This window comes from Rhodotorula toruloides, assembly GCF_000320785.1.
Source record: "Rhodotorula toruloides NP11 unplaced genomic scaffold Scaffold2, whole genome shotgun sequence".
Taxonomy (NCBI): Eukaryota; Fungi; Basidiomycota; class Microbotryomycetes; order Sporidiobolales; family Sporidiobolaceae; genus Rhodotorula; species Rhodotorula toruloides.
The window spans coordinates 514,553-526,875 of NW_015622962.1; the positions used below are offsets into that span (position 1 = coordinate 514,553).

General features: G+C 61.8%; 6 protein-coding genes across 6 annotated transcripts; 3 read left to right on the forward strand and 3 right to left on the reverse strand.

Moving 5' to 3' along the window:
• Nucleotides 1-77: 77 nt before the first annotated feature.
• Nucleotides 78-873, reverse strand: RHTO_02884 (uncharacterized protein; the record flags this gene model as incomplete). The annotated part of the gene is made up of 2 exons (XM_016416556.1): nt 78-715; nt 774-873. The coding sequence occupies 2 exons, from the start codon at nt 871-873 to the stop codon at nt 78-80; spliced, it is 738 nt and encodes a 245-aa protein (XP_016276275.1).
• A 780-nt stretch (nt 874-1,653) lies between these two features.
• On the reverse strand, nt 1,654-5,499 carry RHTO_02885 (ATP-dependent helicase NAM7; the record flags this gene model as incomplete). The annotated part of the gene is made up of 11 exons (XM_016416557.1): nt 1,654-2,292; nt 2,350-2,692; nt 2,753-3,068; nt 3,130-3,190; nt 3,247-3,696; nt 3,758-3,845; nt 3,906-4,137; nt 4,193-4,467; nt 4,528-4,782; nt 4,838-5,095; nt 5,156-5,499. The coding sequence occupies 11 exons, from the start codon at nt 5,497-5,499 to the stop codon at nt 1,654-1,656; spliced, it is 3,261 nt and encodes a 1,086-aa protein (XP_016276276.1).
• A 247-nt stretch (nt 5,500-5,746) lies between these two features.
• Nucleotides 5,747-6,205, forward strand: RHTO_02886 (cytochrome c oxidase assembly protein COX19; the record flags this gene model as incomplete). The annotated part of the gene is made up of 3 exons (XM_016416558.1): nt 5,747-5,831; nt 5,893-6,004; nt 6,079-6,205. The coding sequence occupies 3 exons, from the start codon at nt 5,747-5,749 to the stop codon at nt 6,203-6,205; spliced, it is 324 nt and encodes a 107-aa protein (XP_016276277.1).
• A 794-nt stretch (nt 6,206-6,999) lies between these two features.
• Nucleotides 7,000-9,174, forward strand: RHTO_02887 (dimethylaniline monooxygenase (N-oxide forming); the record flags this gene model as incomplete). The annotated part of the gene is made up of 6 exons (XM_016416559.1): nt 7,000-7,631; nt 7,689-7,796; nt 7,855-8,262; nt 8,316-8,589; nt 8,648-8,926; nt 8,983-9,174. The coding sequence occupies 6 exons, from the start codon at nt 7,000-7,002 to the stop codon at nt 9,172-9,174; spliced, it is 1,893 nt and encodes a 630-aa protein (XP_016276278.1).
• A 624-nt stretch (nt 9,175-9,798) lies between these two features.
• Nucleotides 9,799-10,615, forward strand: RHTO_02888 (uncharacterized protein; the record flags this gene model as incomplete). The annotated part of the gene is made up of 5 exons (XM_016416560.1): nt 9,799-9,861; nt 9,991-10,075; nt 10,163-10,333; nt 10,407-10,502; nt 10,566-10,615. The coding sequence occupies 5 exons, from the start codon at nt 9,799-9,801 to the stop codon at nt 10,613-10,615; spliced, it is 465 nt and encodes a 154-aa protein (XP_016276279.1).
• A 338-nt stretch (nt 10,616-10,953) lies between these two features.
• Nucleotides 10,954-12,024, reverse strand: RHTO_02889 (thioredoxin fold domain containing protein; the record flags this gene model as incomplete). The annotated part of the gene is made up of 6 exons (XM_016416561.1): nt 10,954-11,112; nt 11,172-11,275; nt 11,336-11,417; nt 11,471-11,547; nt 11,610-11,777; nt 11,847-12,024. The coding sequence occupies 6 exons, from the start codon at nt 12,022-12,024 to the stop codon at nt 10,954-10,956; spliced, it is 768 nt and encodes a 255-aa protein (XP_016276280.1).
• Between the last annotated feature and the right edge of the window lie 299 nt (nt 12,025-12,323).

Below are 12,323 nucleotides of genomic sequence, written 5' to 3' on the forward strand. Positions count from 1 at the left end.
CGCAGCGAGCGAAGGAGGATTGGGAAGGTCCCCTCGTCGAGCGACGTCGTTCTATCGCGAGAGCGTCCCTAAGCGTGCTACGACACCGCCAGACCCTGAGCTACCTCGCCACCGAAACGAGCGCGACCAGCGCGCAAGTCCCTCGCCAGTCCCGCCTCCCACGCCCGCTCAATCTCGGCCGCCGTCTTGCACCGGAACGTCTCGTCGTCGCTCTCCTCGTCGCCGCAGTCGTCGTCGTCCTCCTCGTCGCCGCAGTCGTCCTCGTCCTCGTCGTATTCCTTCAAGATAAGCGGCTCCTCGTCGCTGAACCCGCCGACGAGGTCCTGCACGTGCGTGTGAATCGACGAGCAACACCCGTCGCGGTAGGTCGACGAGCCTTGCCAGCTCGAATGCAGCGACGACGGCGCCTCATCGTCCTCCTCGTCGTCGAATGCGTCGTCCAAGCTCATCTGCAGCCGGTACTCGCGGAGGAAAGTGCTGAAGCCGTTGCCTGGCGGGCTTCCGTGAGAGCGGGTGGGTGAGGGTACGAGGGACGCGGCCGGGCTGGGTCGGTGTACGAAGTGGTAGTCGGTGTGTTGGAGGACTTGGTGCAGGGGTCCCGGCGACGGGCTCGACGAAGTGCGGGTACGAGGTCGACGCGGGGGAGGGATGAGGATGGGGAGGGTGGTCGGAGGCGCCGTCAACGCTCCGGAGTGAAGCGAGGGGTCGTAGAGTGCTGTCAACGTCGCTATGAAGGTCAGCAGGTGCCCAGAAAAGCGGCGGATGCGACGCACCGGCCGTACCACCCTCATCTGCCTCGGCGTCACCCGTCCCCCTCTCCTCCCTCCTTCTGCCGAACGACTGGCGCAAGAGGCGCAGGAGACGTTGCGCCATCGTCGTCTAGCGTAGAGTGGCGGGAAGAGAGAGGGAGGGAGAGAGGACCGAGGGCGGCGAGGCGAGTTCCTTCCCGCCGCGGACCGCAGGAGGAGGGCAACGAGCCGGCGATGCCATCTGCGATGACACGCATGCCGGGCGGCAGCCTCATGCAGTCGAACGCGAGCAATGCGAGGACCGTGAGTAAGCCAGCGACGACCTGGATAGCTGTGAGAGGCGCAGGAGAGCAACGAGCACCAGCGCAGCGTTCTCACACGAGTTCAAGGCTCCGCGAGAAGATCGCTCGCTGTCTCCCTTTGCGCGGCCACACCTGCGGTCGGTTTCGAGAGGCAGAAGGAGGAGAGAAAGGGGGCTGCGAGCGGAGACGAAGGAGAGTGGGTGAGCCTGTTCTGCTTCCTGCCAGCGAGGCTCAGAAGCGTATGCGGATAGTCATCTCTCGGAGTGAGGTGGTGAGAATGGATGCCGTTCTACCGCCTCCTGTTCTGTACTCGACCTGCTCATCTACTCCCGGACGCTCTTCGCGCTCGTCCCGTCTGCGACGAGTAGATGATACCTTGACTCTCCTTGGCGTCGACGAGCGAGGGAGGCGGAGGTTGGGCAGGCGGAGAGGCGAGGTGGTGAGAGGGTTCTCCGATGGGCGATAGGAGAGAGGCGTGTTGGCGGGGATTAGTGATGGAGGCTGTACAAGCGCATGTAAAACATGTCGAGGCGTGGAAGAGGCCTCGCGATGCGAGTGGGATGGCGAGCTAGACGATGCGGCTCGACGCCGCGCGAACGGGCTCAGTAGTCGGTGACGTTCGAGAGGGTGTACGTCGTCCTCGCGTCGTCGTCGTTCGTCCACCCAGCCTGCGACTTGTACTCGCTCGCCGAGTCGGCCAAGCTGAGCCTGTCGGCCTGCGAGAACCCGACGCTGCTCGCCGCGCTGCTCATGCCGCTGCCTGGCACGCCGCCGAGCCCGTTGACGATACTGCTCGCGTCGTCTCCGCGCACACTCGCGCTGTCGGCCGACGAGAGGAAGTCCTGCGAGAATGTCGAAGGCGGACCGCCGCCGCGCTTCATGCTCGAGAGGTACGCCGAGCCGGCCTGGCCAAAGTTGGGCAAGCCGGACGAGTACATCGCCTGCGAGCGGACGGACTGCGCGTCGGACGGGACGGAGCTGATGGCGTCGTGCGTGCGGTAGTAGCTCGAGTCGAAGCGCGAGGGGAGGCCGTTCGAGCTGCGACTATCGCCCATGCCGTTCGGCGTGCCGTTGAGCATGTCGCGCGCGTCGTGCTGGAAGCGGTTCATGCTGGCGTTGCGGTCATACGGGCGGCGAGGCTTGCTGAACTGAATCATCGACGGCTGGAGGTTGTTGAGCGGCCCTTCGACGAGGCACTTCTTCTCCTTGTAGTGCGTGAGGAGGTAGTGCCACAGCGCGTGCTGCGTGCGATGGAACGTCAGCAGTGTTTGCGAGGAGTAGCAACCCGAGCGACGCACCTTGCTGAGGACCTTGGGGTTCCCGAGAATGACGAGGCCGTACTTGGCACGCGTCAGGGCAACGTTGAGACGGCGCGGGTCGTTGAGGAAACCGATGCCCTGGTGTTCGTTGCTCCTGACGCAGCTCATGATCACGTAGTCCTTCTCGCGACCTTGGAAGGCGTCCACGGAGGCCACCTCAATCTCCTTGTACAGCTCCTTCTTGAGCGAGCCATTCATCTGCATGTACGAGACGAGGTACGAGCGCTGACCCTCGTACGGCGTGATGATGCCGATTTGGGACGGCATGACGCCGGCCTTGAAGAAGCGGGTGACAATCTTCTCGACGTTCGACGCCTCCGTTCTGCGAGACGACGCATGGTCAGTGTAAAGGGTGAACGAGGGACGGAACGAACGAACACACCGGTTGAGGAAGGAAGTACCGCTCGACGAGATCTCCTCTTGTCCGAGGTTCTGGTGGAAGTACATGGGCGTCGTCGGCTGCGGCCAGGGAAAGTCCACATTCTTGCGCAGTCGCTCGGGCGCCGTGACACCGTTCTGGAGCGTGCCCTCGTAGAACATGTTCGAAGGGAACTCGGAGAGGCAGGGGTGCATGCGGTACTGAACTTGAAGGCGGATTGGGCGGTTGCCGAGGAGGATAAGACGCTCGAAGAGGGATTGGTTGAGGCCGGCACGAGCTGCCTTCTTGTTCATGATGGTCGGACCGAGCTGCGAGTGGTCTGCGCGCGACGGAGGATGAGCTGAGGAGCAGAATGGAAGGGGAGGAGGAAAGCTGCGCACCGCCGACCATGACCAGCTGCTTGACGCCGAACGTGAGCGGAATCATGCACTCGGGCTCAGTCTGTGAGCGGACTGAGGTCAGCGAAAGGCATAGACGGTCGGCGGACCGCTACGCACCGCCTGAGTCGCCTCGTCAATCAAGACCGTCCTGAACTTGAGGTTCTTGAGTCGCGGGTCGCCGCATCCGACACACGTCGCGCAGATGACGTCTGCGTTCGTCAAGATCTCCTTCTCGACCATCCTCGTCAAAGACTTGAACTTGCGCTCGTCCGAACTGCTCAACTCGCCCTGCTCCTGCTTGAGCTGGATGAGCTTCGACAGCTCCGGGTGCGTATCCGAGTTGGCGACTTGAGCGTGAAGCGTCAGGAAGGAGACGGACGACTCGAGCGCCTCGCGAGACTTGGCTGTCACGCGGACGACCTTGAGGCCCGTCTGGTGGATCTTCTCGGTGAGTTGGTCAACGGCGACGTTCGATGGCGCAGCGACGAGGACCTGGCCGGGGTTCATCTTCGAAAGGTGGTAGACGATCGAGGCGGAGGTGACGGTCTTGCCGGTTCCAGGCGGTCCCTGCGAAGGTGCGATGTCGTGAGGATCCTGACGAACTCGCTTTTACGCGAAGTGTGCGCACCTGGATGAGCGAAAGCGGCTTCTGAAGGACGCTCTTGACGGCGTAGATCTGCGAGTGGTTGAGATCAGGAAGGTTGGGCGCGGAAACCCTGCGGGAAGGAGCGAAGTCAGCGCACGGCTCAACGAGGGTACTGAGCCTCCGAGCACACCTCTTCGGCATCTGAGCACGGAGGACCTGCGGCGGATCCGCATCGTGTCCCATGAGCTTGTGGTAGATGTATCCCGACACGCTCTGCTCGTCCACCGCAAACGTGCGCATCGCCTGCTGCATACGGTCGAACGACGTCGACTTCCAAACGAAGTCGGCGGAGAAGTTGTGCGTGCAGTCGATCGGGACGTGGTCGCTGCGCTTGAGCTCGAGGGCGATCTCGTCGGAAACGTCTGCGGGATCGGGCATGAGCGGGATCCGACGGAAAGGAGAGCGGGAATGACGCACTGTTCGGCACCTTGATGACGTGTCCGACACCTTCCCACGGCTTGTGCAGCTCGCCATTGTACCGCAACCTCAACTCGTCTCCGACCGCCAACCGCACCTCGCCCGACTCGAGCTTCGGCAGGTTGAACCATGCGATCCGCTTCTGGTTCAGACCCATGTCCCATCGCACGACGAGGCCGTCCTGGGTCTGCGACTCTTTCAGGCGTTTGTCGTAGTCGGCTTCGATCTTGACGAGCGGGCCGAAGATGTTCTGATATTGGTAGGCGTCCTCGTAGCTGCGAGCGAGCGCATGCGTTAGTCTCCTAGCAGGCTGAGAGGCACATGAGCGAACTCACCGAAGCAGGATCGGCTGCGGCTCATCGTCGACACCCGGCTTCTCGAGATCCTCCAGCGTCGCATTCGCGTTATCCCGCCACAGCTCCTCGAGGCGGTTGATCTGGTGAAACGTGATCTGCTTCGCGCGGAGCTGCTCCTGCTCGGACGGGACCTTGACGAGCCACGAGAGGAAGGAGCGGTCTTCGATCAAGGGCGACCATTGCGTCGTGTCCCAGACGATGTCCTTCGAGCTCTGCATCGCCGCGCAGGGTTGACTGTAGATCGCGACTGTCAGTTCAGTACAATGCAGAGGAGCAAGTGCGGACGAACCGGCAGAGAAGGACGACGACTGTGTCGCTCTTGGCGGGGATGAAGCCGAGGATGAAGACGTTCTTCGCGCCGCACGAGTAGCATTCGGGCGTCGTCTCGCCCAAGGGCGACTCGGCATGAAGCGTGACCTCCTTGTGCTTGGCGCGAACGAGATGGTTGACGATGTGGGAGCCGGAGGTCGAGCCGCGAGCGTTGCAGAACCACTTGTTGCAGATGAGGCAGCGCACCACGCATGCCGGACTGTGAATGCCGCAGTAGCTTTTGGCAGAACGAGAGATCAGCCTGCGCAGGGAGAATGAAGGAAGCGAGCGAACGCACCTGCACGCATGCGGCGGCAACTCCTCCCGATTCAGGTCGTCGAGCATCCCGTCGAAATCCTCCTCATACAAGTTGGCCACGTTCGCTGCCGCTGCGTCCGCGTCCTGCCCGTCCAGCCCAGCGCCCGCTCCTCCCGCTCCTCCCGCCCCATATCCCGAAAGTGAGAGGTCGTCGAAGTTGACGATGAGCGCGTCCGCTGCGTCGCCTGGTGTCGAAGGTCCCGGTGTCGCCTGCGCAGACGAGAGTACGCTCGAGTGAAGCGACGAGGTGTCGTCCAAGTCGAGCGAGTACCCCGACGCTCCCTCGAGATGGCCAAAGTCGTCGTGCTGCGCGTAGCCAGACATGTCCGGCGAGTCACCAGAGCCCTTGCAAGCCACGAATGAGCGAGTCGAGCGGTGTGGTCTGTGGCAAGGAGCGACTCGACCAGGTTGACTTCGTGAACCTCGCTCGCACACCGCTCAAACCGCACTTTCAAGGGCTTGCTACGTCTCCAGGAGCTGCTATACTCGTCTATCGCACTCCCCTGTTCACCCGCCCGCTTCAAACCGCTCCCGGCGACCCCCAGCACCGCCTTCTTCGTCTCGCTTCCTCATGTCCTTCGGCCGGCCATCGAACACCTCGCTGAGCCTGGGAGGCGCGCCACCGCTCAAGGGCAGCTTCCCGCTAGATCACGACGGTGCGGCCGAGCCAGATCGAGCGATGTCGGCGCAAACTGACTCCGCTCGGATTCGTTGCAGGCGAGTGCAAGGACTACATGGTGCGGTATCTCAAGTGCATGAAGCAGAACAAGAACCAGAGTACAGAGTGCCGGTACCTGTCGAAGGAGTACCTCGCGTGCCGGATGGACAAGTGCGTTTCCGATTAGCTCGTCGTTCTTTCTTCCCCTGCCAGTCATTGCCTTACGTCAAACCGTTCCTCCGCAGGGGACTGATGGAGCGGACAGACTTCGAAGCATTAGGATTCCAGGAGGGAGAGAAGGCGGCGGGGGAAGCAGCAGGGACACAACCGACAGCGCAGGCGAAACATCAGCAACCACCAACAGCCCGGTAGCATTCGTTCGTAAGAACAGGATATCGCGGGTCCCTGTACGCTTTTGCTCGACCTGCGAGAGCGTGCTAGCGAGTGTACGCGGCTAGCGAGAGGGAGCAGTTAACTTCGAGGCATCAAGGGGCTCCTATGCGCATCCGGTCCCGACGGCTGTTCAAGCAGAGTCCGTGTCAAGCGATCAGAAAATCCCAATGGAAAGCGGGGCAGCCACAGCACAAGCCGCCTCGAGGAGGAGGAGCTGCGCCGGGAGCTGTCCCCCTCGATCCTACATTAGGTCCGTGGCCAAGTCCGGTCTGTAAGGCCCCAGCCTCCTGCATCACGTCCCTCATCTTGCAAACATCGTCGCTCCTGCCCATCGCGCAGTCTGCACCGAGTTCTCCTCCTGGAGTGATGAGAATGGCGAAAGCGCAAAGCAGCCAAGCGCAAGCGACGGGAGGTCGATCGGGCGGCATAGTCGGTACGCAGGGCTTCTTAATAGTACGTATGACAGGCAGCTTAGCATCTGGCGCTGTGTGAGAGCAGCGGCGGACGCAGACCTGCGGATCGACCGCGAGACAGCAACGTTGTGCTCTTTCACAACCTCCGCTGGGCTCCTTTGCTCGCTTGAGAACGCTTTCGTCGACAGAACAGTCCCGCCAACTAGCCGCGCCAGCCGCATAAACCGCCCAACCTCTTCCCGTCCTCCCCTCGCCTCGCCGCCCCACCTCGACCTTTCCGCACTTCACGCCGCAGACAGGCATCCGACGCCCTGTGCAACGCCTTGTGAACGACCTGATCGACTTCCAGCCGGTCCCGACATGCAGGACTACGACTCAATCATCATCGGCGGCGGACCAGCCGGTTTGACAGCCCTCAAGACGCTCACCGAGAACGGCTTCGAGTGCATCCTCTTCGAAGCCGAGTCCGACGTCGGCGGCACCTTCAAGTACCGATCCTACGAGAACGCCGAGCTCGTCTCGTCGAAACAGCTCACCGCCTTTTCCGACTTCCGCTTCCCGCCTGACCAGTCCGACCATGTCTCGCTGCCGCAGTACGTCGAGTACTTGAAGCGGTACTGCGACGAGTTTGAGCTGTGGAAGGGGATCAGGCTGGAGTCGAGGGTTCAGAGCGTGCGACGAGGGAAGGGAGGAGAGGGACATGTTGTCGAGGTCCAGCACGCCGGCGAGGACGGCACGAAGCAGTACCGCTGCAAATACCTAACCATTTGCACGGGTTTGCACGTCACGCCTCAAGTCCCGCACATCCCCGGCATCGAAAACGTCACGTCGAACCCGAACAAGCAGGCGATCCATTCGTCCGAGTACAAGAAGCGTGAACAGCTCGTCGGGAAGAAGGTGCTCATCCTTGGGACGGGCGAGACGGGCATGGACCTCGCGTACGAGTCGATCAAGGCGGGTGCGAAGGAGGTCGTCCTGTGTTCGCGAGGAGGGTGAGGCGGACGGCTCCCGAAGTAGCCCTCCACCAGGCTGACGGTTCTGCCTCGCAGCTTCCTTTCCTTCCCCAAGGTGCTCAACAACTTTTCGATCTTCGGCAGCGAGTTCAATGGCCACCTCCCGATCGACGGGCTAATCACCAACCTCTTCGAGAGCGCCTAGTCCGTCTCGCCACTTCTCCTCCTCTCCCTTCAAGCTGCTGACAGTACATCCTCACAGCGTCCATCCGTGGGTCGCCGCCTCGCACCTCCGCTGGTTCGTCAGCGACTTTGTGATCAAGCGCGTCCTGTGGGCTTTGACGGGCACCTCGGCGGGCTGCAACCAATGGGTTGGCGAGCTCCCTCCCGAACGTCTCGGGCGCGCCTACGTCTTCCTCAACAAGTCGCACAAGGCTTCGACGTACCTCAACCGCCCGTACCGCAAGCGGTCAAAGTGGCTCTCGGCGTTGTCGGAGTACCATGACCCGCCGGAAGACGTCGCGACGCCTGGAGTGGTCGAGATGGCGCCTTGGCCGGTTGGGTTCGACAAGGATGGCGTAGTGCAGTGGGATTGGGACAAATGCGCGATGAGGGGCGGGAGCTGGAAGAAGGTGAAGGAGCGGTTGCAGGACAGGCGGATCGAGCCCGAGTGCGTTTCGACGCTGCTTCGAATCGACCCGCGACTGACTCTTTCTCGCACAGCCTCGTCCTCTTCGCTTCCGGCTACAAGCACGAGTTCTCCAAGTGGCTCTCGCCGGAATACCCTCGCGCCTGGGACGCCGACGTCCGCGACATCGTCTGCTCCTCGACGCCCGACGTCGCCTTCATCGGCTTTGTGCGTCCGGGTGTCGGCGCGATCCCGCCCATTGCGGAGATGCAGAGCATGTGGTGGACGGCGTACCTCAAGGGGTGGATGAAGTTGCCGACGGACCCGCCGCATTACTACCTCCTCGCCTCGGAGATCGCGCGCATCAAGGTGCGTTGCCGTGAGTTTGCGCACGAGCTACTGTCGCTGACGCGTAGCGCTCGCGCAGCACGGCGTCGACCACTCGACGTACCAATCGACTCTCGCGCGCGACATGTCCGCCTCGCCCTCTCTCTGGTCCCTCCTCACGACCCACGGGCCCTTCGTCACCCTTATCTACTGCTTCTCCGCTGCCTTCACCTCGCACTACCGTCTCGTCGGGCCCTTCAAGTCCGACTCTGCGCCGAAAGTCGTCAAGACCGAGATCTGGGACACGGTCAAGAGGCGAGGGTGGATCGGCAACATCTTCATGGGCGTGATTCCGATGGCTTTCTATGCGCTTGTCAACGTGCGTTCGCTCGCTGCATCGTGTTTGAGCTGGGCTGACCCTTGCTTGCTCCGCAGCTCGCCGCCCTCATCCTCGAATTCCTCTGGATCGCCGCTGGCCGCCCGGACGTCCTGGGTTCCTACGCGCGACTGACCGGCAAGCCCAAGTCGAAGGCATTGGGCGGGATCGACCGGCATTCGCAGATGGATGTGCGGGAGAGAAAGCAGAAGAGGATGGCGGAGGAGGAGGCGGAGGTCGTCCCCAACTGAGGGATGCGCTGAGGTTGGGTTGCAGGCGGTGTGAATACGGATAACCTCGTATTGCTCGCACGGTACTCTTGCTGACATGGTTCGGCAGAGAGGAGTCGCGAGAATCGCCTGGCCTTCTCAATCGCGCTTCCCGACTTTCCAGCGTCTCATTCTCGTCGCTCTTCAGAGCAAACCCCTTTGTTCTTGCTTCCAGCGTCTTCAGTTCGACGTTGCGCAGACGCAGAGCTCGATGCTAGAGTCGTGTGTGCGGTTCACCATCCTTAACGGCGCTTTCCGCGTCGAAGATACCGTTCGACTTCGTTCTTTGTTACTGCTCGCTCGCGAATGTATGCCAGATTGCGGCTTGAGGAGGGTGACGCGTCCCCCGAAAGAGCAAGAGAAAAGACAGGGGAACGTCGTCGACGTCACGAGGTTGTCGGCGCGAGGGACGAGGAGCCTCTCGCTTCTTGTCCTCTTCCCCTTCACGGATTCACCTTTCCTACAAACTCAAGCACAACTAGGTGAGCTGACTCGACGTCTACGCACGCTCGCCTGCACGCCAGAGCTGACCGCGCACGCCGTTCTCCCCTGCGTCGCCCCGATCTCGCACCGGGTTCCCATCGTCGTCTGTCGCCATCTGCAGCCATGTCTGGACTCTCGTCGCCCTCGTCGCTCATCACCGCCAACGCCCAGTCGACGGCCATCAACGTGCGTCCCCTCCTCCGCCTCGTCCACCCTCGTCGACCCCCTCGATGCCCCACTCTCGGCATCACCCTCGATCCTCGATCTCGCTGACTCTCCTGCTCGCTCTGTGTGCTGCCGTGTGTGCGCAAACAGGTCTACTCCATCGCCAAGATCGGCATCGGATTGACCGGCCTCCTCCTCCCCGCCTTTGCGACCACCACCTCGACCCCCTTCAAGTGTGCGTGCGGTCTCTCGCTGCGTCTGCAACGACGTTGGGTGACGTTGGACAACGTTTGCTGACGAAAACCTCGTCGAGACCGCGCAGACGCCGCCCGCGGCCAGCTCAAGGCTTCGAAGCCCACCGCCAACACCGTCAACCCTGCCCCGGGACACCCGGCTGAGGGTTCCTTGGCCATCAGGCTCCTCGCCTCGAGGGATGTCGTGCTTGGATTGTTGATGAGGGACACGACCGCTGCTGTCGTCGTTCGCGCCCTCCGTAGGTCCCGACTCGTTCTTCAAGCTCTTGCTCGGCGCTCTTCACTGACGCCGCTTTCTTTCTGGACGAGCAGAAGCCGACGTGATGATTAGTGCGCTGGAACTTCTGTCGACCGGTGCAGGCTACCTTGAGGGCTCCCTCTCGAAGGAGACCGCTCTCTCCGTCGCGGGTGCGTCTCCCTCCGCTTTTCCCTCACTTCCTCGCGCTCCTACTGACGACCTGATTCATGTAGGCTTCTCTGCCACCTTCGCGGCCTTCGCCTTGTACATCCTCAACTACTAAGCGCCTCGCAAGACCCGGATCTCTCGACTCGGTTCTCTTTCGGCACCTCTGACTCGTCTGTGGACGCAAGCACATGCTCTGTAATTACAAGCAGTACTCCCGATCTCACTGCATGTCGCGATGAGCTGGAAGCGCTCGCCGTCGTCCGCGTTTGCCCGCGAAGGCCTGACGCCGCCGTTCCGCTTACTCGCTTTCCACCTTGTCGAGCGAGCGCTTACGCTTTAGCTACGCTGGCTCGGAAGCGTAGATGTCAACCACGTTGAGCTTGAATTCGCAGAACACGCGCACTTCGCACGATACTTGGTGGATGCAAAGGTGCGTCTTTCGCAAACACCCAACTACGCCCCCGGGTCCTTCTCCCACACCTCTGGCATCGGGTATGCTTCCTTCATGCGCTCGAGCCAGCCGGCAAAGCGCTCGTCGACGTCGAAGATGTCGTGCGCCAGTTTGGCAGACACGGAGCGGATGAGGCGGTAGCCGGACAGAATGGTAAAGTCCTGCAGGGGCAAGGGAGATCAGCAAGGCTCTTGCTATAATCGGTGAAAGGCGGACAAACTGCGTAGCCCGGCTTCGAAGGTGAGGAGAAGAATAGCCCGCTGCTGGCAAGGTGGCGAGCCGTCAGTGTCGCTATCTGCGTCTGCAGCTGCTGAACGACTTTAGCTGCGTGAGCAAGGTCAGCGGGCAGGCAACTCAAAGCCAGAGAGAGGGCCCCAATGGTACCTTCATCCTCAGCCGTCCTCGACGAGATGTACGCCCAAACGCCTTGCCCGAGGCGTGCGTCGCTGGTCCAATATGCTCGTGTCTGTTGTTCAGAGATGTCAGTCACCCATCCAGACTAGCTGCGTTGGAACTCACCTCTGTGTCGAGCAACTTGGCTATGCGAGGAGCGTAAAGGCTGAAAAGCGCCTTCGGCGGTGCCACCTTTGCGAAGTCTGCATTATACGAGGACGAGTGCTCAGGCAGGACTCGCGAGGGACTAGGTGCTTCGACGGACCTGCAGCACCCTGCCTTGCCGTCGAGTATTCCGCAGAGTCGAGGTCGACGGGCGAACCAGCGTCGGGGAGGAACAAGTTTGGCCTGTCTGGGTACTCCTTGTCGAGATACGCCGCTATGTCGTCACTGTCCATCGAATACGAGCCATCCTCCCGTTGAATGAAGGGAGCTGAGCGCGAGCGAGCGGTCAAAAGGCAGCTGCGAGTCGCTGCAAGCGCGAGTGGAGTAGGAAGCGCACCCGTCGCCTTCTGCACGCCGAGCTTGTCCTTCCAGATGAAGCGCAAGTCGTGGTACGTGACTTCCTCGACCTCGAACGGCAGCTGTTTGTGGATGAGCGCGAGGCGAGTGCGAAGACAAGAGGGCGAGAAGAAGACGCCGCCCGGCTGAGGCACGAGGTCGAACAGCTTGATGGGCATCAGGAGGAGCGGTCAGAGCGGTGAATGAGGCTCGTGAGTGAGAGGAGGAGGGAGAAGAGCAGCTCGCTCGCTGAATCAGCGCGATGCGGGGCCCAAGCGGCGGTCCAGCCGACAGCAGTGTGCTCGTAGCGATGAGAGCGAGCAGCTGAACCGAGTGCAAGAGCGTGCGAGCCTTGCGAAGGCGTTGCGGGAGTCGGCGCGAGCGGGAAGGACGAAAAGGACGAGGTGCGGGAACGCGATATGATTGAGCAGCCCGGGCAATACAAATGATACAGAAGTACAACAAGAACGTCGAGTCT